The sequence below is a fragment of the Lathamus discolor genome, chromosome 24 (genome assembly GCF_037157495.1).
Source record: "Lathamus discolor isolate bLatDis1 chromosome 24, bLatDis1.hap1, whole genome shotgun sequence".
NCBI lineage: Eukaryota > Metazoa > Chordata > Aves > Psittaciformes > Psittacidae > Lathamus > Lathamus discolor.
The window spans coordinates 1,739,263-1,763,190 of NC_088907.1; the positions used below are offsets into that span (position 1 = coordinate 1,739,263).

General features: G+C 51.6%; 7 protein-coding genes across 7 annotated transcripts; 4 read left to right on the forward strand and 3 right to left on the reverse strand.

Annotated features, from left to right (window-relative positions):
- Positions 1-2,134: 2,134 nt before the first annotated feature.
- On the reverse strand, positions 2,135-2,623 carry LOC136003876 (claw keratin-like). The gene has a single exon (XM_065659857.1). It carries the CDS (start codon positions 2,621-2,623, stop codon positions 2,135-2,137), a length of 489 nt encoding a protein of 162 aa, XP_065515929.1.
- A 1,869-nt stretch (positions 2,624-4,492) lies between these two features.
- LOC136003877 (claw keratin-like) lies at positions 4,493-4,963 on the forward strand. The gene has a single exon (XM_065659858.1). It carries the CDS (start codon positions 4,493-4,495, stop codon positions 4,961-4,963), a length of 471 nt encoding a protein of 156 aa, XP_065515930.1.
- A 2,334-nt stretch (positions 4,964-7,297) lies between these two features.
- Positions 7,298-7,723, reverse strand: LOC136003986 (claw keratin-like). Its single transcript, XM_065660062.1, has one exon. It carries the CDS (start codon positions 7,721-7,723, stop codon positions 7,298-7,300), a length of 426 nt encoding a protein of 141 aa, XP_065516134.1.
- A 1,782-nt stretch (positions 7,724-9,505) lies between these two features.
- Positions 9,506-9,940, forward strand: LOC136003991 (claw keratin-like). The gene has a single exon (XM_065660069.1). The coding sequence runs from the start codon at positions 9,506-9,508 to the stop codon at positions 9,938-9,940; it is 435 nt and encodes a 144-aa protein (XP_065516141.1).
- Positions 9,941-16,317: 6,377 nt separating this feature from the next.
- Positions 16,318-16,698, forward strand: LOC136004012 (claw keratin-like). Its single transcript, XM_065660098.1, has one exon. The coding sequence runs from the start codon at positions 16,318-16,320 to the stop codon at positions 16,696-16,698; it is 381 nt and encodes a 126-aa protein (XP_065516170.1).
- A 2,717-nt stretch (positions 16,699-19,415) lies between these two features.
- LOC136003987 (claw keratin-like) lies at positions 19,416-19,859 on the reverse strand. The gene has a single exon (XM_065660063.1). The coding sequence runs from the start codon at positions 19,857-19,859 to the stop codon at positions 19,416-19,418; it is 444 nt and encodes a 147-aa protein (XP_065516135.1).
- A 1,883-nt stretch (positions 19,860-21,742) lies between these two features.
- Positions 21,743-22,159, forward strand: LOC136003988 (claw keratin-like). Its single transcript, XM_065660065.1, has one exon. The coding sequence runs from the start codon at positions 21,743-21,745 to the stop codon at positions 22,157-22,159; it is 417 nt and encodes a 138-aa protein (XP_065516137.1).
- The last annotated feature ends 1,769 nt before the right edge of the window (positions 22,160-23,928 follow it).

Consider the following 23,928-nt stretch of genomic DNA (forward strand, 5'->3'; position numbering starts at 1 on the left):
TGCTGATGGCACCGATGTTTTTGGTTGCTGCTCGAATGTTTGGTCTGGCCGAGGACTTCCTGGGCCTCGAGTTGTGCCAGGGAGGAGGGGGGGCCGGGGGGGGTTCAGGGACGGGGCACCTGACCCAGGCTGGCCAGGGGGGTATTCCATACCACAACACATCATGCCCAGGAGGTAACGGAGAGTTACCCAGAAGGGCTGGGACTGCAGGCTTGGATGAGGTATCGGTCGGTGTTCTGCTGGTGGGAGTGGGGCGAGTTATTGGTCGGCTGGTGATGAGGTGTTGTATTCTTTCCTCTTGTTATTTCCTTTATCATTATTATCATTGGTGGTAGCAGTAGTGATCTGTGTTATACCTTAGTTACTAAACTGTTCTTATCTCAACCCGTTGGAGCTGCATTCTTTTCAATCCTCCTCTCCGTCCCTCCAGGACCAGGGGGAGGGCAAGAAGGGGGGAAGTGAGCAAACGAGGTTTGTGGTTCGGTTTAAACCACGACAATTGGTCACAACGGAAGATCCAGTTAAACTGAGAGAAAAAACATGCAAGTAGAGTGCTGCTGTCACATGTTGTTAGTTTCTCGTGCCCACCCAGATATGGGCACTAGTAATAAAGGCACACAAAAGTCTTCCCAAATGTCTTATCTGAGACAGGATTTTCCCCAGTATCCAACTCACATGAAACATGAAGCTTTTTGAGAGGGAGTTTGCAATGCCAACACTGCCGAGATCCCTCCCCTCACCAGGAAACTTCCTATCATGTCACCCCAGCACTGCACTTTGGACTTGTACACAGGCAGTTCTAGACAAAGCCATCACGAAGGGCAAATTGACAGAATGTTGGTCATTGCTGGGGAGCCCAGGTAAAGACATGTCCTCTGTCCCATATCTGCCCGGGTATACCTGCACTTTCTCTCAGACACTTTCTATGTGATGGCTCACACGGTGTCCCCCGTGTGTCTGCTGAGGTCACTGTGGTGGACGGGGTTTGGGTGACCCCATCTCCGCTGCCATATCCGAGTGCTTTTGGAGCAATTTGGCAGCAGGGGCTACAGTGTGAGCTGGTGTGTGAGGAAGGGCAGGAAGAGTCCAGCAAATCTGTTTCAGGTCACTGAGTGTAGGAAGTCATCCTGTTGTACCTGGGCAGAGCTGGGACTTCAGACTGACTGTGGTTGTCACAGGAAATTGACAGGAAGAGATTCTGGAGCAGCAGTGAGGGGTAGACGGAGCCAAAAGTGCTCCGAAGAACATCAGAGGATGATGAAGAAACACTGTGGGTGAACATGGTACAAGTTTGCAGGAATGTGGACGTAATGGAGGAAAGGCATCAATAGTTGAAACTGTTCTTTGTCCCTGAATTCTCACAAGTGACTCTGAGCTGCACCTTTACCGTTGTGATGGCTCCTTCGTCTTACCAATCCCATGAGAGCTGGAGCTGCAGGCTGCCCATGGGAATGGCCAGAGTGGGCAGAAAATTCACTGCTGGTCCCAACAGTGGGTTTTTTGAGCTGCACAGTGCAGGAGCTGAAGGAGAGCAGAAGCCAGGGAGGGAAAAAAGGTTAAGCTAAGGTAAGAGAACATGGCCATGGTCCCTGCTCTGGCAACCCTCCCGTAGCAACAGGTGATTCCTGAGGGAAAACAGGAGGAAGCCAAGCACCACCCAAAGGTCTCCATGAGAAACCCATGTGTGGGAACTGTGTAGGACACTCATGGGAAACCGTAATGCCATATGGGATATTGTGTATGGAGGAAGAATCAAAGAAAACCAAAGGTCAGCACTCTGATGCAACACAGCTTTTATTGCAGTTCAAGGGGGAAAGGAGTAGGGACAAGAGCAGAGCCCTGAGCAAGTTCAGCCCATCACTGCTGGCAGTGGGCATAGCTCCAAAGGGCATCAACCATGCTGCAGGAGCAGGAACCTAGAGTGGGTCTCTGTCATCAGGTGGCAATGAGTCTTGAAGGAATGCTAAAGCAGAGCAGGAGGAAGGCAGAGCTGGGCTCCAAGAAGCAAGAGGTGTCCAAGCTCTGGATCCCAGCGGTGCTGAGAGGACGTTCTTCTTTAGGGTATCGTCAAGTTGGAATGTGCCATAGGCTTTCCTGGAGCTCTTTGTTGTCTGTAGCCGGTCCCAGGTGTGCCTTACCAGCTCCCACACCAACCACCGAAGGACCTGAGACCTCGGCCCCAGCCTCCATATCCATAGCCCCCAAAGCCTCCATAGCCACCAAAGCCGCCGTAGCCACCAAAGCCTCCGTAGCCTCCACAGCTACCATAGCCTCCATAGCCCCCGTAGCCACCGTAGCCTCCGTAGCCCCCGTAGCCTCCAAGGCCTCCATAGCCTCCAAGGCCTCCATAGCCACCGTAGCCACCGTAGCCTCCAAATCCACCATAGCCTCCATAACTGCCACCATAACCCCCGGCAATGGCAGGGACTCCCGCTGAGCCCACAACGCTGTGCTGTGGGAAGGAGCTGAGGATGGGTCCGGGGAAGGTGACCACTGAGGCCGGGGGCTGGATCACCACTGAGGAGCTCTGGCACTGACGCACACAGGGCTCGTTGGTGGTGTCAGCCAGGGGGCACGGGGCGGCCACCCCACAAGAAGGGACACACAGGCTGGAGCAGGACATTCTTCTCTTTGGGAGGTTGAGCTGCAGGAGAAGACAGAGTTACGCTGCAGTACATGGCCTAATGCCAAATCCCTCCTCACTCTCTCACGTTATCAATCCCTGCTCCGGGACATTCCCTGTATCATGTCCAGCAGTCAGAGACAGAGCAGAAACCTGATCTACAGTTGGCATGCTGCTGTAAACCCCTTGCACTCCTCCATGCTCTATGAGCCTGAATGCCCCTGACTGACATAGGAAAAGAGACCCCACATCAAACACAGATAAGAAATCAATGACCTCACAAGGGACTTGAGTGCATTGGTAGACTTGCAGATCTGACCTACAGATTAAAGTTGAGACCTATCCCTGTCTCTAAAGGTGCACCCTCACATCCTACCTATTCTTATGAAAGGTGATGGAGAAGACAGCAAAGAAATGCTAACAAAGATACACAGCTGAAGAAGGAAAGAAGGCCATAAGTCTGGGACTTACCTGAATGATCAGGAGAGCCGAGATGAAGAAGCTGGATAGGGAGCTGTGAAGCCCTCAGCTCTTTTATACATGTAACACACTGCCTGGGGCAGTGGCCAGCATCAGCGACAGAAACCCAAGCTAAAGAGGAAATCAAGCGGTGAAGCCCCATGAAACAAAGTACGCATCCTCATTGGGGAGAGTTGCGATCAAACATGCCCTGGAGAGCAAACAGGGAATGGGAGGGGTAGATCACGACACGCCATGACATGAAAGACAAGGTGACCTCATGGCACCAATAAACCCCAATCGGTCCCTAATCCTCCCACTTTGCTCATGTGCTGCAGTCTTGGGCACCTTGCAGAAGTGCTTTGCAATCCTGGGCACAGCCGTCACGCCTGTCATTACCTCTCTTTTACAAGGTGGTAAACAGAGGCACGGGGAGCTTGGGCAAAGAGAGAAGCCATTCCACATGCTTGGAATGACTTTTGAAAGGCCAAGGCATTCCAGTAGTCTTTTGGAGCAACAGTTCAGAACATCTCTAACTCGCGACCGTCTCTATGACCTTGCTTTTCAGGGCGTTACTGGGCCTTACCGATCAAGAGACATAACATGAGTAGGAGCTGCATTAAGTTTGTGGGGGGAGACTCATGTGCTGGGAGCTCAACATTTATGCGTTAGGTGAGCAATGAGATCCAGCAGCAGCGTCATGAGTGAAAAGGATACATGTACAGCGGCTCAGGAGGGCAAATAGGGAACCATGACTCCCCCAGCTTCCTTGGCCATGTGTCTGTGAGTGTGGACCTCCTCGAGCCCTCTCTGCAGGGAATCAATTCCCTCAATTGAGCATTGAGGGCTCATACAGGAGATGCTTTCGAGCACTCAGAGGGAGCCAGGGCGCACATAGCCACACTCCCCACAGGCACAGGCATGATGGGCACTACAGGCTCCATCAGAAGTGGGCAGGCAAAGTGGGAGACTAATGACAAACTTGTGTTTATTGGTGCTGCAACATCAGCTACAATAGCACCTTGTCTATCATGGAATGTGTCATGCCATATTCCTTCACCCATAGGCACTCCAGAGCACCTTCGCGTACCACTGAGCCCAGTAAAGAGGGTAAGAGTCACTTGTCCAATTATGTGTGTCATGATGTTTATCCACTGGCTTCCATGAGTATTTGCGGATTCTGCCCACACCCCATGGCTGATGCCCCGGGCAGTCTGGGACATGTATAAAAGAGATGAGGGATTCACAGCCTCTATCCAGATTCCTGCTCTTGGCTCTCCTGATCAAACGGGTAAGTGCAGCTCTTGGAGCCTCTTGAAGATCTCTCCCTGCCTCCCTTGACAGAGTTTCTTGCCTTCACCCTTCCCTAATCCCTGGTGCATTTTCCAGGACTCCGTGCCTGCCTGAAAGATGTCCTGCTCCAGCCTGTGCGTCCCTTCCTGTGGGGTGGCCGCCCCATGCCCCCTGGCTGACACCACCAACGAGCCCTGTGTGCGTCAGTGCCAGAGCTCCACGGTGGTGATCCAGCCCCCGGCCTCAGTGGTCACCTTCCCCGGACCCATCCTCAGCTCCTTCCCACAGCACAGCGTTGTGGGCTCAGCGGGAGTCCCTGCCATTGCCGGGGGCTACGGTGGCAGTTATGGAGGCTACGGTGGATTTGGAGGCTATGGAGGCTACGGTGGCTACGGTGGCTATGGAGGCCTTGGTGGTTATGGCGGCTATGGAGGCCTTGGTTTCTACGGGGGCTATGGAGGCTATGGTAGCTGTGGAGGCTATGGAGGCTACGGTGGCTTTGGAGGCTATGGAGGCTTTGGGGGCTGTGGATATGGTGGCTGGGGCCGAGGTCGCAGGTCCTTCGGTGGTTGGTGTGGCAGCTGGTAAGCCAATATAGGACCCACATCAGATGACAATGAGCTCCAGGAAAACCACTGGCGCATCGGAACCTTATGATGCCCAAAGGAAGAACACCTCTTCTGCACTTCTGGCATTCAGAGCTTTGACACCTTTTGCCTGTTGGAGCCCAACTCTGCCTTCCTCCTCCTCTGCTTGAGCATCATTTCCAGAGGCATTGACCTCTAGGATCAGAAACCCCCACCAGGTGCCTGCTCCAGTGGCAGGGCTGATGCTCTTTGTAGTTCTGCCCACTGCCTGGAGTGGTTGGATTGCCTTGGTTGGCATAATCCACTTCTCCCAGTTTTACCCCTTCTTCAAACTTCAATAAAAGCTGTGTTGTATCACAATGTTGACCATTTGATTTTCCTGATCCATATTTTTTCTTTCTCTCTTACCCTAAATCTCTGGCCTTTTTGAGCTGGGCTTCTTGAATAATCCACAGTAGTGTTCTGGGAGCATTAGGTTGTCTTGCTCGGTGTGATGTGAATGATGATGACTGTCTCATTTGGGTTCTGTGGAGGATGTCACAGCGAGCTTCCTCTGGTGTTCCTCCAGCAGTAAGCACAATACATTCCCAATGCTCTCTTGGAAGATGTGAAAGCACCTTAGGTGTCTTGTGGAATCTTTTCCAAGTGCTCTGAAAAACGAGTATTGTACAATTGCATGCTATTGTTGGCTTCCATATTGGTCACATTGGAAGGTCCAGTTAAATGGAGATGAAAAACATGCAAGTAGAGTGCTGTTGTCACATGTTGGTAGTATCTCGTGCCCACCCAGATATGGGCACTAGTAATAAAGGCACACAAAAGTCTTCCCAAATGTCTTATCTGAGACAGGATTTTCCCCAGTATCCAACTCACATGAAACATGAAGCTTTTTGAGAGGGAGTTTGCAATGCCAACACTGCCGAGATCCCTCCCCTCACCAGGAAACTTCCTATCATGTCACCCCAGCACTGCACTTTGGACTTGTACACAGGCAGTTCTAGACAAAGCCATCACGAAGGGCAAATTGACAGAATGTTGGTCATTGCTGGGGAGCCCAGGTAAAGACATGTCCTCTGTCCCATATCTGCCCGGGTATACCTGCACTTTCTCTCAGACACTTTCTATGTGATGGCTCACACGGTGTCCCCTGTGTGTCTGCTGAGGTCACTGTGGTGGAAGGGGTTTGGGTGACCCCATCTCCGCTGCCATATCCGAGTGCTTTTGGAGCAATTTGGCAGCAGGGGCTACAGTGTGAGCTGGTGTGTGAGGAAGGGCAGGAAAAGTCCAGCAAATCTGTTTCAGGTCACTGAGTGTAGGAAGTCATCCTGTTGTTCCTGGGCAGAGCTGGGACTTCAGACTGACTGTGGTTGTCGCAGGAAATTGACAGGAAGAGATTCTGGAGCAGCAGTGAGGGGTAGATGGAGCCAAAAGTGCTCCGAAGAACATCAGAGGATGATGAAGAAACACTGTGGGTGAACATGGTACAAGTTTGCAGGAATGTGGATGTAATGGAGGAAAGGCATCAATAGTTGAAACTGTTCTTTGTCCCTGAATTCTCACAAGTGACTCTGAGCTGCACCTTTACCGTTGTGATGGCTCCTTCGTCTTACCAATCCCATGAGAGCTGGAGCTGCAGACTGCTCATGGAAATGGCCAGAGTGGGCAGAAAATTCACTGCTGGTCCCAACAGTGGGTTTTTTTGAGCTGCACAGTGCAGGAGCTGAAGGAGACCAGAAGCCAGGGAGGGAAAAAAGGTTAAGCTAAGGTAAGAGAACATGGCCATGGTCCCTGCTCTGGCAACCCTCCCGTAGCAACAGGTGATTTCTGAGGGAAAACAGGAGGAAGCCAATCACCACACAAAGGTCACCATGAGAAGGATGTGGTGGGGAGTTGTCTAGGACACTCATGGAAACCTATCCTGCCACTTGGGAACTTGTGTACGGAGGAAGGATCAGATAAAACCGAGGGTCAGCACTGCAATGCAACACAGTTTTTATTGAACTTTCAGTGGTTTAGGAGTAGGGACAAGATCAGAGCCCTAAGCAAGTTCAGCCCACCACTGCTGGCAGTGGGCAGAGCTTCAAAGGGCATCAACCATGCTGCAGGAGCAGACACCTAGTGTGGGTCTCTGTCATCAGGGGGTAACAAGCCTTGCAGGGATGTTCAAGCAGAGCAGGAGGAAGGCAGAGCTGGGCTCCAAGAAGCAAGAGGCATCCAACCTCTACATCCCAGCAGTGATGAAAGGAATGCTTTTCCTTTTGGGCATCATCATGTTGGCATATGCCATAGGCTTTTCTGGAGCTCTCTGTTGTCTGAGGCCGGACCCAGGTGGGGTTTAGCAGCTTCCACAGCTGGCACCAAACGACACGAGGCCTCGGCCCCAGCCGCCGTATCCGCAGCCCCCAAAGCCTCCGTAGCCGCCAAAGCCTCCGTAGCCTCCACAGCCACCATAGCCTCCATAGCCTCCATAGCCACCAAGGCCTCCATAGCCACCGTAGCCACCGTAGCCTCCGAATCCACCATAGCCACCAAAACTGCCACCATAGCCCCCGGCAATGGCAGGGACTCCCGCTGAGCCCACAACGCTGTGCTGTGGGAAGGAGCTGAGGATGGGTCCGGGGAAGGTGACAACCGTGGCCGGGGGCTGGATCACCACGGAGGAGCTCTGGCACTGACGCACACAGGGCTCGTTGGTGGTGTCAGCCAGCGGGCATGGGGCGGCCACCCCACAAGAAGGGAGGCAAAGGCTGGAGCAGGACATTCTTCCCTTCAGAAGGTCAAGCTGCAGGACAAGACAGAGTTACGCTACAGTACAGCCTGATACCAATTCAGCCATCACTCTCTTCCACTCGGAACCTCTGCTCCAGGACATGCTCTGATCATCTCAGACAGTCAGAGCAAAACCCAATCCCACAGTTGGCATGCTGCTGTAAACCCCTTGGTCTCCTCCATTATTCCTCAGCCTGACTGCCACATAGGAAAAAAGAGAAGTCCCCGCATCAAGCGCAGATAAGATAAAAATGACCTCACAAGGGACTTGAGTGCATTGGTATACTCATAGATCTGACCTAAAGATTAAAATTCAGACATTTCACTGTCTCCAAAAAGCACTGTCACCTCCTATCTATTCTTATGAAAGACTATGGAGAAGACAGCAAAGAGATGTTGACAAAGATACACAGCTGAAGAAGGAAAGAAGGACATACCTGAATGATCAGGAGAGTCAAGAGGAAGAAGCTGGATAGGGAGCTGTGAAGCCCTCAGCTCTTTTATACATGTCCCACGCTGCCTGGGGCAGTGGCCGGCATCAGCGACAGAAGCCCCAGCTAATGATGAAAGCAAGCTGTGAAGCCTCATGAAACAAAGTCCATCCTCACTGAGGACGGTAACAAGCAAACGTGTCCTGGAGAGCAAAACCAGAATGGGAGGAGCAGAACTTGATACGCCATGTCATGAAAGACAAGGCGATGCTGTAGCTGACCTCATGGCACCAATAAACCCCGATCGGTCCCTAATCCTCCCACTTTGCTCATGTGCTGGAGTCTTGGGCACCTTGCAGAAGTGCTTTGCAATCCTGGGCACAGCCATCACGCCTGGCATTACTTCTTTTACATGGGGGTAAACAGGCATACAGGGAGGTTAAACAAAAGGAGAGGACATTTCGCATTCTAAAGGCCCAACACATTCCAGTACCCTTTTGGGGCAGCAGTTCAGAACCATACCTAAACATGGGCCATCTCTTTGACCTTGCTTATCAGGGTCTGACTGGGCCTTACCGACCAAGAACCATGCTAAGAGTAGGAGCTGAAGTTGTTCTGTGTGGGGAGAACCACAGGCTGGGAGCTCAACACTGACGTGAGGGGCAGGAGGGCAGGAAGGGAACCAGGAATCCCCCAGGCTCCTTGGCCACGTGTCTGTGAGTGTGATCTGCATCAAGCCCTCTCTGGAGGGACTCAGTTTCTCAAGTGGACATTAAGGGCTGATACAGGAGAGGCTGACGAGCACCCACAGTGAGCCTAGGTGCGCGTGGCCACGCTGCCTACAGGCACAGGCATGCTGGGCACTGCTGGCTCACTCAGCAACGGGCAGGCAAAGTGGGGGATTAATGACAGATCCATGTTTATTGGTGCTGCAAGGTCAGCTACAGCAGCAACTTCCCTATCATAGAATGTGTCATGCTCTACCCCATCACCCATATGCACTCCAGGGCACATTCACACACCACTGACCCCGATACAAAGGGCCAAAAGTTTCTAGTCTTATTAGTTGTGTCATAAAGTTTATCCACTGGCTTCCACGTGTCCTTGGGGATTCTGCCCACACACCATGGCTGATGCCCCAGGCAGTCTGGGACATGTATAAAAGAGATGAGAGATTCACAGCCTCTATCCAGATTCCTGCTCTTGACTCCCCTGATCAAACGGGTAAGTGCAGCTCTTGGAGCCTCTTGCAGATCTCTCCCTGCCTCCCTTGACAGAGTTTCTTGCCCTCACCCTTGCCTAATCCCTGGTGCATTTTCCAGGACTCCATGCCTGCCTGAAAGATGTCCTGCTCCAGCCTGTGCGTCCCTTCCTGTGGGGTGGCCGCCCCATGCCCAGTGGCTGACACCACCAACGAGCCCTGTGTGCGTCAGTGCCAGAGCTCCATGGTGGTGATCCAACCCCCAGCCACGGTGGTCACCTTCCCCGGACCCATCCTCAGCTCCTTCCCACAGCACAGCGTTGTGGGCTCAGCGGGAGTCCCTGCCATTGCCGGGGGCTACGGCGGCAGTTATGGAGGCCATGGTGGTTATGGAGGCTATGGTGGATTTGGGGGCTACGGTGGCTATGGAGGCTATGGAGGCTATGGGGGCTATGGAGGCTATGGTGGCTGTGGAGGCTACGGAGGCTTTGGCGGCTACGGAGGCTTTGGGGGTTGTGGATATGGTGGCTGGGGCCGAGGCCTCCTCTCCTTTGGTGCCAGCTGTGGGAGCTGCTAAGTCCCACCCAGGTCGAGCCTCAGACAACAGAGAGCTGCAAGAAAGCCTCCAGCACATCCCAACATGATGATGCCCAAAGGGAGATCTTCCCTTTAGCATTTCTGGTTTTCAAAGCTTGGAAGCCTCCTGACAGCTTTTGTCCCAGTTCTTTTTCCTCATTTCCTGCTTGAGCATCTCTTTGAAACTCATTTCCCTCTGATTACACAGACTCACCCCAGGTGCTTACACCAGTGGCAGGGCTGATGCTCTGTGCTGTTCTGCCCATGGCCTGGAGATGTTGGATGGCCTTGGTTGGGGCCCTGATTTTTCCCCAATTTCTTCCCCACCTCAAACTTCAATAAAAGCTGTGTTGCATCACAGTGTTGTCTCTTTCTTTTTCCTGATCCTTTCTTATTCTTTCCCACATGCCCTAAACCTCTGGGCTTCTTGGTCTTGGCTGCCTGAATGCCCCATGGTTGTGCCCTTTTGTGCAGCTTGTTCACTGTATTATAACTAATGATGACTGTCCCATATCAGTCTTGTAGAGTGCATTCCAGTGAGCTTCCTTTGGTCTCCCTCCTGTAATAAACACAATGTATTTCAAAGCCCACTTGGATGATATGAAAGCATCATATCTTCTTGCAGAAACTCTCCCAAATCCTCTCAAAAACCATCATGCTGCCATTGCCTCCTTTTGTTGGCTTCTTATTGGTCTCATTTGAAGGTCAAGGGAAATGGAGTTTAAATCCATGCTTCTGCCATATACTGGCCATGTCCCCTTGTCGAGCTAGAGTTGTGGGCCAATGGAAAGTGAAATCTTCACAGCCAAATTTTCACAAGTTTCCTCTCAGAGCCATGGTTTCTCCATGGGTACCCAAGTCACATGAAGCATAAAACTCTTCGAATGGGAGTTTGCACTGCTGACTCTTTCAAGGTCTCTCCCTTCCCCAGGTAACTTCTGATCTAGTTATCTTGGCACTGAACACTGTTTCTGCACAGAAACACGTCCAGCCAGAGCCACCAGGGAGTGTAGAGTGGCAGCTCTTCGGTCACTGCTGGACAGCTCAGCAATAATCCCTCATTTGCAATGTGAACACAAAGAGTTGGGAAAATGGCAGCATTTCGGCAACAGCAGATATTTTCTTTTTCCACTGCCAGAAGTGAAGTTTGCATGTCTTTCTTCTCCTTGAGGCTGTGTTCTGGAGTTTGAGGATTCCAGGTTGAGAGAAACACAACACAAGAATCATAACTAGTTTATGAATACAGAGAAAATATAGAGGTAACAACAGATACAGTAAAGGGTATCTCTGATGTTTAGTTATCTTACCAACCCCAAGGACCACATAATGATGATTAGGAAGCCAGCTTTGAGAAACATCATCACAGTGCAAGGTGGCAAGCTCAACTTTAGCAGGCATCCCTGCAAAAGCAACTTTGACCTGGGTGGTAAGAAGTTCTGCCTCCCCACATCGCATGAGGCTCTGGCTTTTATACTAACAGAAATGTGCACTCATTCTGACGCAGAGGGCCAGCCTACCTCAGAAGAACTGGCCAGCAATATCTAGAAAGGTTCCCAAGGGTCAGGACTTCTCCAGAGAGTTCTAAAGTGTAACTTTCCGAGAAGGAACCAAAGCTGGACTCTCCAGGGAGCAGCCAAAGTGGGACCTTCTGGGAAGGAGCCAAAGTGTACAAACAGTGCTTTCCTATCTTTGTGTGTTTCACCATGGACCATTATCTCTTGTTCCTGACACAGGCTGTTTCCATCTCTGCCCATCCTCACATCTGGACAGACCCCCCTGCAGTGGCTCTTGGACATAGAGCAGGTTCTGGCTCACATGGTGTGCCCTGAAGGCATTGCAGTGAAAGCATTTTGAGACAAGGCATTTGGCGAGATGCTGGGCATTGGTGACACTCTCCCTTTTTGTCTCATGGCCTCTGAAGTGACTCTGAGCTGAGCCTTTACTGTTTGGGTGTTTCCACTGGAGTCCCAATCCCAAGAGGCCTGAGGATGCAGGCAGCCCAAAGGAATGGCTTGAGTGGGTGGTAAACTCACTGCTGGTCCTAACACTTCTTGGGCTACACAGTGACAGAGCGTAAGGAGGAGAGAAGACACAGAAGGCAAAGAGGGAAAAGCTTCGGTCAATGGGGATGGGCAGAGTCCCTACTCTGAATAAACCTCACATAGCAAGATGTGATTCCTGAAGGAAAGCAGGTAGAAGCCAGGCAGATCCCCAATGTCTTCTTGAAAATCAGCCTGACAAGAGTCATGACAGATAGTGATGAGATACAATGATATTCCTTTTCTTTGGGGACATTGGTATGCAAACGTGCCCTTGACAGAATGGGGGTGATGGGAGGGACTAACCGTGTCATGCTCCATTCCTGGCAGTATTCAAAACCATGTTGGGCAGATCTTGGGTGACATGGTCTAGTATGAGGTGTCCTTGCCCATGGCAAGGAGGTTGAGAACTGTTGTGGTTTAAACCGATCCACACAGATCGTCCACTCACCCCCCCCCCCCCCCAACCCTCCCCGCTCCCAGAGCAATGGGGAGGAGAATCAAGAGAATGTAACTCCCATGGGCTGAGATAAGAACAGCCCAGTAACTAAGGTATAACACAAATCACTGCTGCTACCACCAATGATAATATTGGTAAGAGAAAATAACAAGAGAAGAAAATAAGATACCACCGCCGAACGAGTTCGACCCCCCACCGAAGAGAGAGAGCCTGCCCTTCCGGGTAACTCCCAGTTACCTCCCTGGGCATGACGTGCTGTGGTATGGAATACCTCTTTGGCTAATTTGGGTCAGGTGTCCTGTCTCTGCTTCCTCCCGGCCTCCCCTCATCCCCAGCACAGCATGAGACTCACAAAGTCCTTGGCCAGAATAAACAGTACTTAACAACAATTAAAAACAATCAGTGTTATCAGCTCTCTGCCCAGGCTGGAAGTCAAAACACAGAGCTTGCACCAGTTACTAAGAAGGAGCAAAACGGCTCCTGGTAAACCCAGGACAGAAATAAATGATCTTAAGGTGCATTCCAACCCTAATTATTGTATGATTCTATGATTAAATGAAAGTTACCACAGTAGCAGCTGTGCTTTGTCTTTTTGGTGGTGTGTCACTGTGTCCCACATTGCCTGCCAAGAACCATCAATAGGATCTTGCAGAACATTCCTGTGCCCAGCCACACCAAGCTCAGCAACCATCCAGCCACTCTCCCAGAACCAGCAGCGCCCAGCATGCCTATGCCTCCAGGCAATGTGGCCATATCAAACCCTGGAGAAGACCATGCTCACGGACAGGAGGCTGAACCAAATTACAGTGACCTGGCCCCAGTGCTGCACTTCTGCTCCTCCATATATGTGTGTGTGTGTTCCCCCATCAGAGGTCTCCTGTGCTCTATCCCACTGCCTGCCCATCGCATCTTTGGCCTCTTCAGGAACCTGCTTAGTAAGGTTCCATGGGATATAGCCCTGGAGGGCAGCGGGGCCCAAGACTCTCGGTTGATATTCAAGGATCACCTGCTACAAGCTCAGGAGTGCTGCATCCCAACTAGAAGGAAGTGCGACAGGAGGGCCAGGAGACCTCCTTGGATGGATAAGGAGCTGCTGAGGAAAATTCAAAGGAAAAAAGAGGCTTATAAAAAATGGAAGCAAAGACAGGCGGCCTGGGTAGAGTACAGGGATGTTGTCCGGGAAGCTAGGGACCAGGTTAGGAAGGCTAAGGCCCAGTTAGAATTAAACCTAGCCAGGGATGTTAAGGATAACAGGAAGGGATTCTACAGGTACGTAGTAAACAAAAAACAGACTAGGGACAACATAGGCCCCCTGAGGAAGCTCTCGGGAGAACTGGCTACACAGGGTTTGCAGAAGGATGACGTTCTGTATGATTTCTTTGCCTCGGTCTTCACTGGCAACGGCTCTGACTGCACCACCCAAGTCTTAGAAGGTAGACGCAGGGACTGTGAGAATGAAGACCTTGGGCCCACTGTAGGAGAGGATCTGGTTCGAGACCATCTTAAAAATCTCAACGTGCACAGGTCCATGGGACCTGATGAAATCCATTCGTGGGTCCTGAAGGAGCTGGCGAATGAAGTTGCTAAGCCACTGGCCATCATATTTGAAAAATCATGGCAGTCAGGTGAAGTTCCCAACGACTGGAAAAAGGGAAATATAACCCCCATTTTCAAGAGGGGGAAAATGGAAGAGCCGGGGAATTACAGACCAGTCAGTCTCACCTCTGTGCCTGGTAAAATCTTGGAGCACATTCTCCTGGAAGGCATGCTAAGGCACATGAAAAACAACAAGGTGCTTGGTGACAGCCAGCATGGCTTCACTAAGGGCAAATCCTGCCTGACCAATCTGGTGGCCTTCTATGATGGGGCTACAGAACTGATAGACAAGGGTAGAGCAGTTGATATCATCTACCTGGACTTGTGCAAAGTGTTTGACACTGTCCCACATGACATACTTGCCTCTATAATTGGAGAGACATCAGTTTGATAGGTGGACCACTCGGTGGATAAAGAACTGGCTGGATGGCTGCACACAGAGTTGTGGTCAATGGCTCAATGTCTGGCTGGAGACCAGTAACAAGTGGTGTCCCTCAGGGCTCGGTGTTGTCACCGGTCTTGTTTAACATCTTTGTTGCTGACATGGACAATGGGATTGAGTGCGCCCTCAGCAAGTTTGCCAATGACACCAAGCTGTGTGGTTCGGTTGATACACTGGAGGGAAGGGATGCCATCCAGAGGGACCACGACACGCTTGTGAGGTGGGACTGATGCCAACCCTATGAAGTTTAACCATGCCAAGTGCAAGGTCCTACACCTGGGTCGGAGCAATCCCAGGCACAGCTACAGACTGGGCAGAGAAGAGATCCAGAGCAGCCCTGTGGAGGACTTGGGGGTGCTGGTCGATGAGAAAATGAACATGAGCCGGCTGCAGTGTGCGCTCGCAGCCCAGAAAGCCAACCGTATCCTGGGCTGCATCAAAAGGAGTGTGACCAGCAGGTCGAAGGAGGTGATCCTGCCCCTCTATTCTGCTCTTGTGAGACCTCACCTGGAGCATTGTGTGCAGTTCTGGTGTCCTCAACATAAAAAGGACATGGAACTGCTGGAACAAGTCCAGAGGAGGGCCATGAGGATGATCAGGGGACTGGAGCACCTCCCGTATGAAGACAGGCTGAGAAAGTTAGGGCTTTTCACCCTGGAGGAGAGAAGGCGGCATGGAGACCTCATAGCAGCCTTCCACTACCTGAAGGGGGCCTATAGGGATGCTGCAGAGGGACTCTTCATCAGGGACTGCAGTGACAGCACAAGGGGTAATGGGTTAAAACTTAAACAGGGGAAGTTTAGATTGGATCTAAGGAGGAAATTCTTTCCCGTTAGGGTGCTGAGGCACTGGAATGGGTTGCCCAGGGAGGTTGTGAATTCTCCATCCCTGGCAGTGTTCAAGGCCAAGTTGGAGAAAGCCTTGGGAGGGATGGTTTAGTGTGAGGTGTCCTTGCCCATGGCAGGGGGGTTGGAACTGGATGATCTTGAGGTCCTTTCCAACCCTAACTACTCTATGATTCTATGATCTCTTTCAGCCCCCTGTGTGTTTTCAGTTCTGCCATGCATGGACACTTCTCCTCTACGATTTGCATGGCCACCAAGTAAAACCATGACCTAAATATCCCAGTGTCCTCCAGACCCTTAAGAGCTGGGCAATTCATAGACATGTCTATGGACCCACAGACCATGCACAGGTCTTGCTGCTCGGGGAGATGGAAGGGATGTCAAAGTCACCACAAATGTGTTGAAAAGCTTCTGTATTTACCCAACCTCCTGATGCCTCTGTTTACCAGCCTGTAAAAGACAGGTAATGAGAGGCTTCATGGCTGTGCCCAGGATAGCAACGCGCTTCTGCAAGATGCTCAGGACTCTCTTACAGAGGCAAAGAGAGGGATTAGGGACAGAGCAAGGTTTATTGGGGCTTCTAATTCAGCTACAGCAGCACCTTGTGTTTCATGTCAAGGTGTGTCAAGATCTCATCCTCCCATAAACTTTATACTCTCACGGGACATCTGCAAGCCAATGTCCCCACTGAACAGGGATATGATTGTCTCGCATCATTTTCTGTGTCATAAAGCTTTTCCACTGGATTTTGTTATTTACTGGAGTTCCTGCCCCCCTGCCTGGCTGATGCCCCGGGCAGTCTGGGGCATGTATAAAAGAGATGAGGGATTCACAGCCTCCATCCAGATTCCTGCTCTTGACTCTCCTGATCAAACGGGTAAGTGCAGCTCTTGGAGCCTCTTGCAGATCTCTCCCTGCCTCCCTTGACAGAGTTTCTTGCACTCACCCTTGCCTAATCCCTGGTGCATTTTCCAGGACTCTGTGCCTGCCTGAAAGATGTCCTGCTCCAGCCTGTGTGCCCCTTCCTGTGGGGTGGCCGCCCCATGCCCAGTGGCTGACACCACCAACGAGCCCTGTGTGCGTCAGTGCCAGAGCTCCTCCGTGGTGATCCAGCCCCCAGCCACGGTGGTCACCTTCCCCGGACCCATCCTCAGCTCCTTCCCACAGCACAGTGCTGTGGGCTCAGCGGGAGTCCCTGCCATTGCTGGGGGCTACGGCGGCAGTTATGGAGGCCATGGTGGTTATGGAGGCTACGGGGGCTATGGGGGCTACGGTGGCTATGGTGGCTATGGAGGCTATGGGGGCTTTGGGGGTTGCGGATATGGAGGCTGGCACCGAGGCCGTTCATACCTCAGTGGCAACTGTGGGCCCTGCTAAGCTCACATTGGGTACAACCACAGACGTGGGAGAGCTCCAGAAGATACCTTGGCACATCCCGACATGACGCTCTGTGGAGGAACATTCCTTTGGTACTGCTGAGATCCAGAGCTTGGAAGTCTCTGTCCTGCTTGAAGCCCAGCTCTGCCTTCCTCCTGCCCTGCTTGAGCTTCACTTCAGGATGCACTGTCCCCTGACAAAGCAGTCGCATGCTGCACGCCTGCTGCTGTGGCTCATCTGGAGATTACTCCATGTACTCACAGCCAGGAGACATGGGTTGCTCTTCATCAGGGCTTTGTTCTTCTCCCAGCTCCCTCCTCCCTTCAAAATGTAATAAAAACTGTATTGCATCTCAGTGTCAACCCTTGGCTTTACTTTTATCCTTCCTCAATAGATAATACACCAATTTATATCCTTGGTTCTAGGCCATCCTGGCCAGTTCACACCAAGGGCCTTGTCGAGGGCAATGCAGGACCTGTCTCACACTCTTCAGCCTGCCCTGGCTGCCATTGTCAGCAGTGGGTGGACATGCTTGCATTCTTCAACAGCTTCTCCTTCTCTCCCTCTCTGTCTTCTCTGTGCCCTGGGCTCCCGCACTGTGCAGCCCACAAAGAGCTGCGGCGATCAGGAGTTTGCTGCCCAGTGTGGCCATTCCAATGGGCTGCCTGCAGCTCCAGCTCTCCTGGGACTGGCATGCAAATGGAGCCATCTCAATGGCAAAAGCCCAGCTCAGAGCCACTTGGGAGAACACTGGTCAAAAGGGGAGAAGGTCCCAAGTGCCAGCACCTGCCCATATCCCTTGCCTCTATCGCCTCCACATTCCTGCACCATGTTCACCTCCAATTTTTTCTCCTAATACTCCCTGGATCATTCTTGGTCCCACCTGCTGCAGCGCCTGCAGCAGAAGCCCTTCCCAGCCAGTTCCTGTGTCACCCACCTTCATTCTGCAGACCCTGCTCTGCCCGTTAAGAGCAGGAGGGCTTCGTGCTCTGCTTTGGAACAGATTTGCTGGCTTTTTCCGCCCTTCCTCACACACCAGCTCACAACATAGCCCCTGCTGCCAAATGCCTCCAAAAGCACCCAGATACAGCAGCAGAGATGGGATCACACAAACCCCCTTCCACCACAGTGCCCTCAGCAGACATACAGGGGACACCACAGGAGCCAACACGTAAAAGGTAGCTGAGAGAAAGTGAAGAGAACTTGGGTAGATATGGAGACAGATGACCCCTCTTTTCCGGGCCTCTCCAGCAATGCCCGACCTGCTGCCCCATTGTCCTTCCTGATGACCTTGGCTGGAACTGTCTGTGTACAAGACCAATGTGCAGTGCTGGGATCACACAATGAGAAGTTACCTGGGGAAGGGAGGGATCTCGGCAGTGCTGACATTTCAACCTCGCTCTCAAAGAGCTTTATGCTTCATGTGACTTGGGTACCCGGGGACAAATCCTGGCTCAGAGAGGACACTTGGGAAGACTTGGCTGTGTCTATCACACACTCTCTGAATAGTACCTACCTCTGGCTCGGCACAGGGACACAATCAGTATGTGACAGCAGCCCTGTACATGCCTGTTTTTTCTCTCCATTTCCCTGGACCCCCCAACATGACCAATATGAAGCCAACAAAAGGATGCAATGGCAGCATGCCAGTTATGCAGAGGATTTGGAAGAGCTGCCGCAGGACCCTTGAGGCACTTTCACATCTTTCAGATGGGCTTTGGGTATGTATTGTGTTCATTGCTGGAGGGAGACAAGAGCAAGATCCCTGGGAAACGCTCTATACAACCCATCTTGAATGATAATCATAGAATCATAGAATGGTTTGAGTTGGAAAGGACCTTAAGATTATCAAGTTCCAACCACTGCCACGGGCAGGGACACTTTCCACTAGACCATATCGCCCATATCGTAGTCTGGCCTTGAACACTGCCAGGGATGGGGCAGCCACAGGTTCTCTGGGCACCCTGCGCCAGCGCCTCAGCACCCTCACAGGGGAGAACATTTTTCTTATATCTGATCTGAATTCCCCCTATTTTAATCCATTGACCCTTACCCATTGCTACAGCACTTTATGAAGAGTCACTCTCCAGCACCCTTGTAGGCTCTCTTCTGATACTGGAAGCCTTGAGAGCTCCACGCAACAGAGCACCATCAATAGTAACAAACTCCAAGGGAACTGCCGTGGGACTTTCAAGCAGCACAGACCAACACACCCAGAAGTTTGTGACAAGTGGGAAAGAAGAAGAAGAAAGGGTCGGGAAAGAAGAAGAAGAAAGGGTCGGGAAAGAAGAAGGGATTGGGAAAGAAGAAAGTATTGGGAAAGAAGAAGAAAGGATCAGGAAAAACCAAGGGTCAACATTGCAATGCAACACAGCTTTATTGCGGATTGAGGTGGGGAAGGATTTGGGAGAAAAGCAAGGCCCAGACCAAGGCCATCCAATGTCTCCTGGCAGTGGGCAGAGCTACAAAGAGCATCAGTCCTGCGACAGGAGTAGGCACCCTGTGAAAGTCTCTGTCATCAGGAGGCAACAAGTCTTGAAGGGATGATCAAGTAGGGCAGGAAGAGAGCAAAATTCGGCTTCAATAGGCAAGAAGAATCCAGCCTCTGGATCCCAGCAATGCTGAAGGGATGTTCTTTTATTAGGCATCATCACATCGGGATGTGCCAGAGGCTTTCCTGGAGCTGTCTGTTGTCTGAGACTGGATGTGGGTGAGGCTTAGCAGCTCCCACACCAACCACCGAAGGACCTGAGGCCTCGGCCCCAGCCACCATATCCACAGCCCCCAAAGCCTCCATAGCCACCAAAGCCTCCATAGCCGCCAAAGCCTCCGTAGCCTCCACAGCTACCATAGCCTCCATAGCCCCCGTAGCCACCGTAGCCTCCGTAGCCCCCGTAGCCACCGTAGCCTCCGAATCCACCATAGCCTCCATAACTGCCACCATAACCCCCAGCAACGGCAGGGACTCCCGCTGAGCCCACAACGCTGTGCTGTGGGAAGGAGCTGAGGATGGGTCCGGGGAAGGTGACCACTGAGGCCGGGGGCTGGATCACCACCGTGGAGCTCTGGCACTGACGCACGCAGGGCTCGTTGGTGGTGTCAGCCAGGGGGCATGGGGCAGCCACCCCACAGGAAGGGACGCACAGACTTGAGCAGGACATTCTTCTCTTTGGGAGGTCAAGCTGCAGGAGAAAACAGAGTTACAGTGCAGTACATGGCCTGACAACAAATCCCTCCTCACTCTCTTCCACTTTTAACCTCTGCTCCAGGACATTCCCTGGATCATCCTAGGCAGTCTGAGCAGAAACCTGAGCCACAGTTGACATGCTGCTGTAAAACCCTTGTTTTCCTCCATGCTTCCCAGGCCTGACTTGCCCATAGAAGAGAGGAAAACTTTCCCTGACCAAAGCATATAGGAAACTAACAAGGCTGCAAGACACTAGATTGCACTGGTATACACAGAGCATCGTACCTACAAGTTAAAATAGTCATCCTTTCCCTGTCCCTTAAAGGGCACCATCACATACTAACTTTTCGCTACGAAAGTGTGGTGGAAAAGACATCAAAAGAGACATTGAGAAAGAAACAGCTGAGGAAGGAAAGGATATAGGATTTTAACTTACCTGTTTGATCAGGGAAGTCAAGTGGAGGAATCTGGATAGGAGGCTCTGAAGCCCTCAGCTCTTTTATACATGTCCACACTGCCTGGGGCATCAGCCAAAGTGTGGTGACAGAAACCCCAGATGATTATGTAGTACAGTGGACAAGCTTCATGACACAGATAGTGGAACAGATGGTAGGAACAGGCATGTAAATTTGCTCAGGAGAGGAAAGAGATGATGTCAGTGTTGAATATGACACATCGCAACATCAAAGACACGGCGCTTCGGTAACTTAACTCCCTGCTCCAATAAACTCTCATCTGTCCTTAATCCCCCACTTCACATGCCAGAAACTCTTTGGCAACTTGCAGAACATTCCTGTGCCCAGCCACACCAAGCTCAGCAGCCATCCAGCCACACTCACAGAACCAGCAGCGCCCAGCATGCCTATGCCTCCAGGCAATGTGGCCATATCAAACCCTGGAGAAGACCATGCTCACGGACAGGAGGCTGAACCAAATTACAGTGACCTGGCCCCAGTGCTGCACTTCTGCTCCTCCATATATGTGTGTGTGTGTTTCCCCATCAGAGGTCTCCTGTGCTCTATCCCACGGCCTGCCCGTTGCATCTCTTTCAGACCCCTGTGTGTTTTCAGTTCTGCCATGCATGGACACTTCTCCTCTACGATTTGCATGGCCACCAAGTAAAACCATGACCTAAATATCCCAGTGTCCTCCAGACCCTTAAGAGCTGGGCAATTCATAGACATGTCTATGGACCCACAGACCATGCACAGGTCTTGCTGCTCGGGGAGATGGAAGGGATGTCAAAGTCACCACAAATGTGTTGAAAAGCTTCTGTATTTACCCAACCTCCTGATGCCTCTGTTTACCAGCCTGTAAAAGACAGGTAATGAGAGGCTTCATGGCTGTGCCCAGGATTGCAACGCGCTTCTGCAAGATGCTCAGGACTCTCTTACAGAGGCAAAGAGAGGGATTAGGGACAGAGCAAGGTTTATTGGGGCTTCTAATTCAGCTACAGCAGCACCTTGTGTTTCATGTCAAGGTGTGTCAAGATCTCATCCTCCAATCAACCTAGTACACTCAGGGGACATCTGCAAGCCAATGTCCCCACTGAACAGGGATATGATTGTCTCGCATCATTTTCTGTGTCATGAAGCTTTTCCACTGAGATTTACGAGACTGAGCGGTTCCTGCCCCCTTGCCTGGCTGATGCCCCGGGCAGTCTGGGACATGTATAAAAGAGATGAGGGATTCACAGCCTCTATCCAGATTCCTGCTCTTGACTCCCCTGATCAAACGGGTAAGTGCAGCTCTTGGAGCCTCTTGCAGATCTCTCCCTGCCTCCCTTGACAGAGTTTCTTGCCCTCACCCTTGCCTAATCCTTGGTGCATTTTCCAGGACTCCGTGCCTGCCTGAAAGATGTCCTGCTCCAGCCTGTGTGCCCCTTCCTGTGGGGTGGCCGCCCCATGCCCAGTGGCTGACACCACCAACGAGCCCTGTGTGCGTCAGTGCCAGAGCTCCACGGTGGTGATCCAGCCCCCAGCCACGGTGGTCACCTTCCCCGGACCCATCCTCAGCTCCTTCCCACAGCACAGTGCTGTGGGCTCAGCGGGAGTCCCTGCCATTGCTGGGGGCTACGGCGGCAGTTATGGAGGCCATGGTGGTTATGGAGGCTATGGTGGCTATGGGGGCTATGGAGGCTATGGGGGCTATGGAGGCTATGGGGGCTATGGAGGCTATGGAGGCTACGGTGGCTACGGAGGCTTTGGAGGCTGTGGATATGGCGGCTGGCGCCGAGGCCGCTCATACCTCAGTGGCAACTGTGGAACCTGCTAACCACACACTAGGTACGGCCACAGACATGGGAGAGCTCCAGAAGATACCCTGGCACATCCCGACATGATGCTCTGTGGAGGAGCATTCCTTTGGTACTGCTGGGATCCAGAGCTTGGAAGTCTCTGTCCTGCTTGAAGCCCAGCTCTGCCTTCCTCCTGCCCTGCTTGAGCTTCACTTCAGGACTTGCTGTCCCCTGAGAAGGCAGCCCCGTGCTGCACGCCTGCTCCTGCCGCACAGCTGATGCTCATCCTCGGTGTGCCCACAGCCAGGAGACAGAGGAAGCCCTTTGCCAGGGCCCTGCTCTGCTCCGCGCTCCTTCTCCCTTTAAACTGCAATAAAAGCTGTGTTGCATCGCAGTGTCTGCCCTTGGTTTCATTTCTTCTTTTCCCCACATACGTTATCCCAAGTAGTTTCCTTTGCTCTCTGGGCCACCTTGCAAAGGCCCACGTGGGGCCGTGTCATCTGCAGGACCTGCCTCACCAATCCCAAGCTCCTCCTCAAATGCCTTCCCTCCACTGCCTCCACATTCCTGCATCCCTGCACCAAGTTCATCCGTAGTTTTTCCTCCATCTCCTAATGCTCCTTGGAGCACTTCTGGTCCCATCTGCCCCCTCTGCTGCAGCAGGAGCTCTTCTTTGTAATTCCCTACGTCACCCCCTCTCAGCCTGCAGACAGGGCTCTGCCCAGTAACAGCAGCGGAGCTCCCCACAGCCCCCTGCTCTGGAACGGACTTCGCTGGCCTTTTCCCTGCCCTTCCCCATGTACCATCTCACGATGTATCCCACACTGCCACATGCCTCCCAAAACACCCAGATATGGCAGCAGAGACGTCGTCACCCAAAACCCCTTCCACCACGGTGCCCTCAGCAAATACACAGGGAGCAACACATAAGCCACCACTTAGAAGGTGGCTGAGAGAAAAAGTGCAGGGAAACCTGCGTGGATATGTGACAGAGGACCCCTTTTATCCCGGTCTCTCCAGCAATGACCAGCGTCATTGCCCTTGCTGATGGCTCTGACTGGAGCTGTGTTCAAGTCCAATGTGCAGTGCTGGGATCACACAATGAGAAGCTACCTGGGGAAGGGAGGGATCTCTGATAGACTCCCTTGTTGTAGCACACAACAAACAGGCCCATTGTAAAGTATAGCTTTTGAAGGAAAAAAATATGAGTGAATTTATTTATTGCTTTGTGGTTCTTCTTTCAAAGAGAACCATACAATGTCATCACTTCTTACCACACTAGATAGTCCAGGAATTCCAAAGAACACAGATGCTCATAGCTATATTTAGTTACTGATCTATTTAAACTTTTGTCAGGCGTTTCCTCATGGAATAATAGTCACTCCAAATGTACAAGTTGAGACATTTCAATGTATGCTTTAGTCAGAGATTTCATAGCCTTCAGATGTTTCATTCAAATGTAGCCCTGTACAAACAACTCTAGTAGATCCTCCAATTAGTTACTCTGCCTTCTAATCCCAGAAATTTGGATTTGTTTCTGGTCTTATCTGAAGATGATACCCTGGAGTGAAAGAAACGTATATCTGTGAGGCATTCCATGGATTTTTACCTCTTTCTTTTAACTAGACCCCATGTTAAAGCAGCCAAGCCCATAAGCAGTCTGTAAGACTACTGAGATATTAGGAATTATTTTAAGCTGATATTGTCTCTTACTTGTGCGTTCTGAGAGATATAATGCTTTCCAATTTTTACTTAGTAACTTATTCACAGTTTTCCATATTTCTTATTTTAGACTTAGCTCATAAAA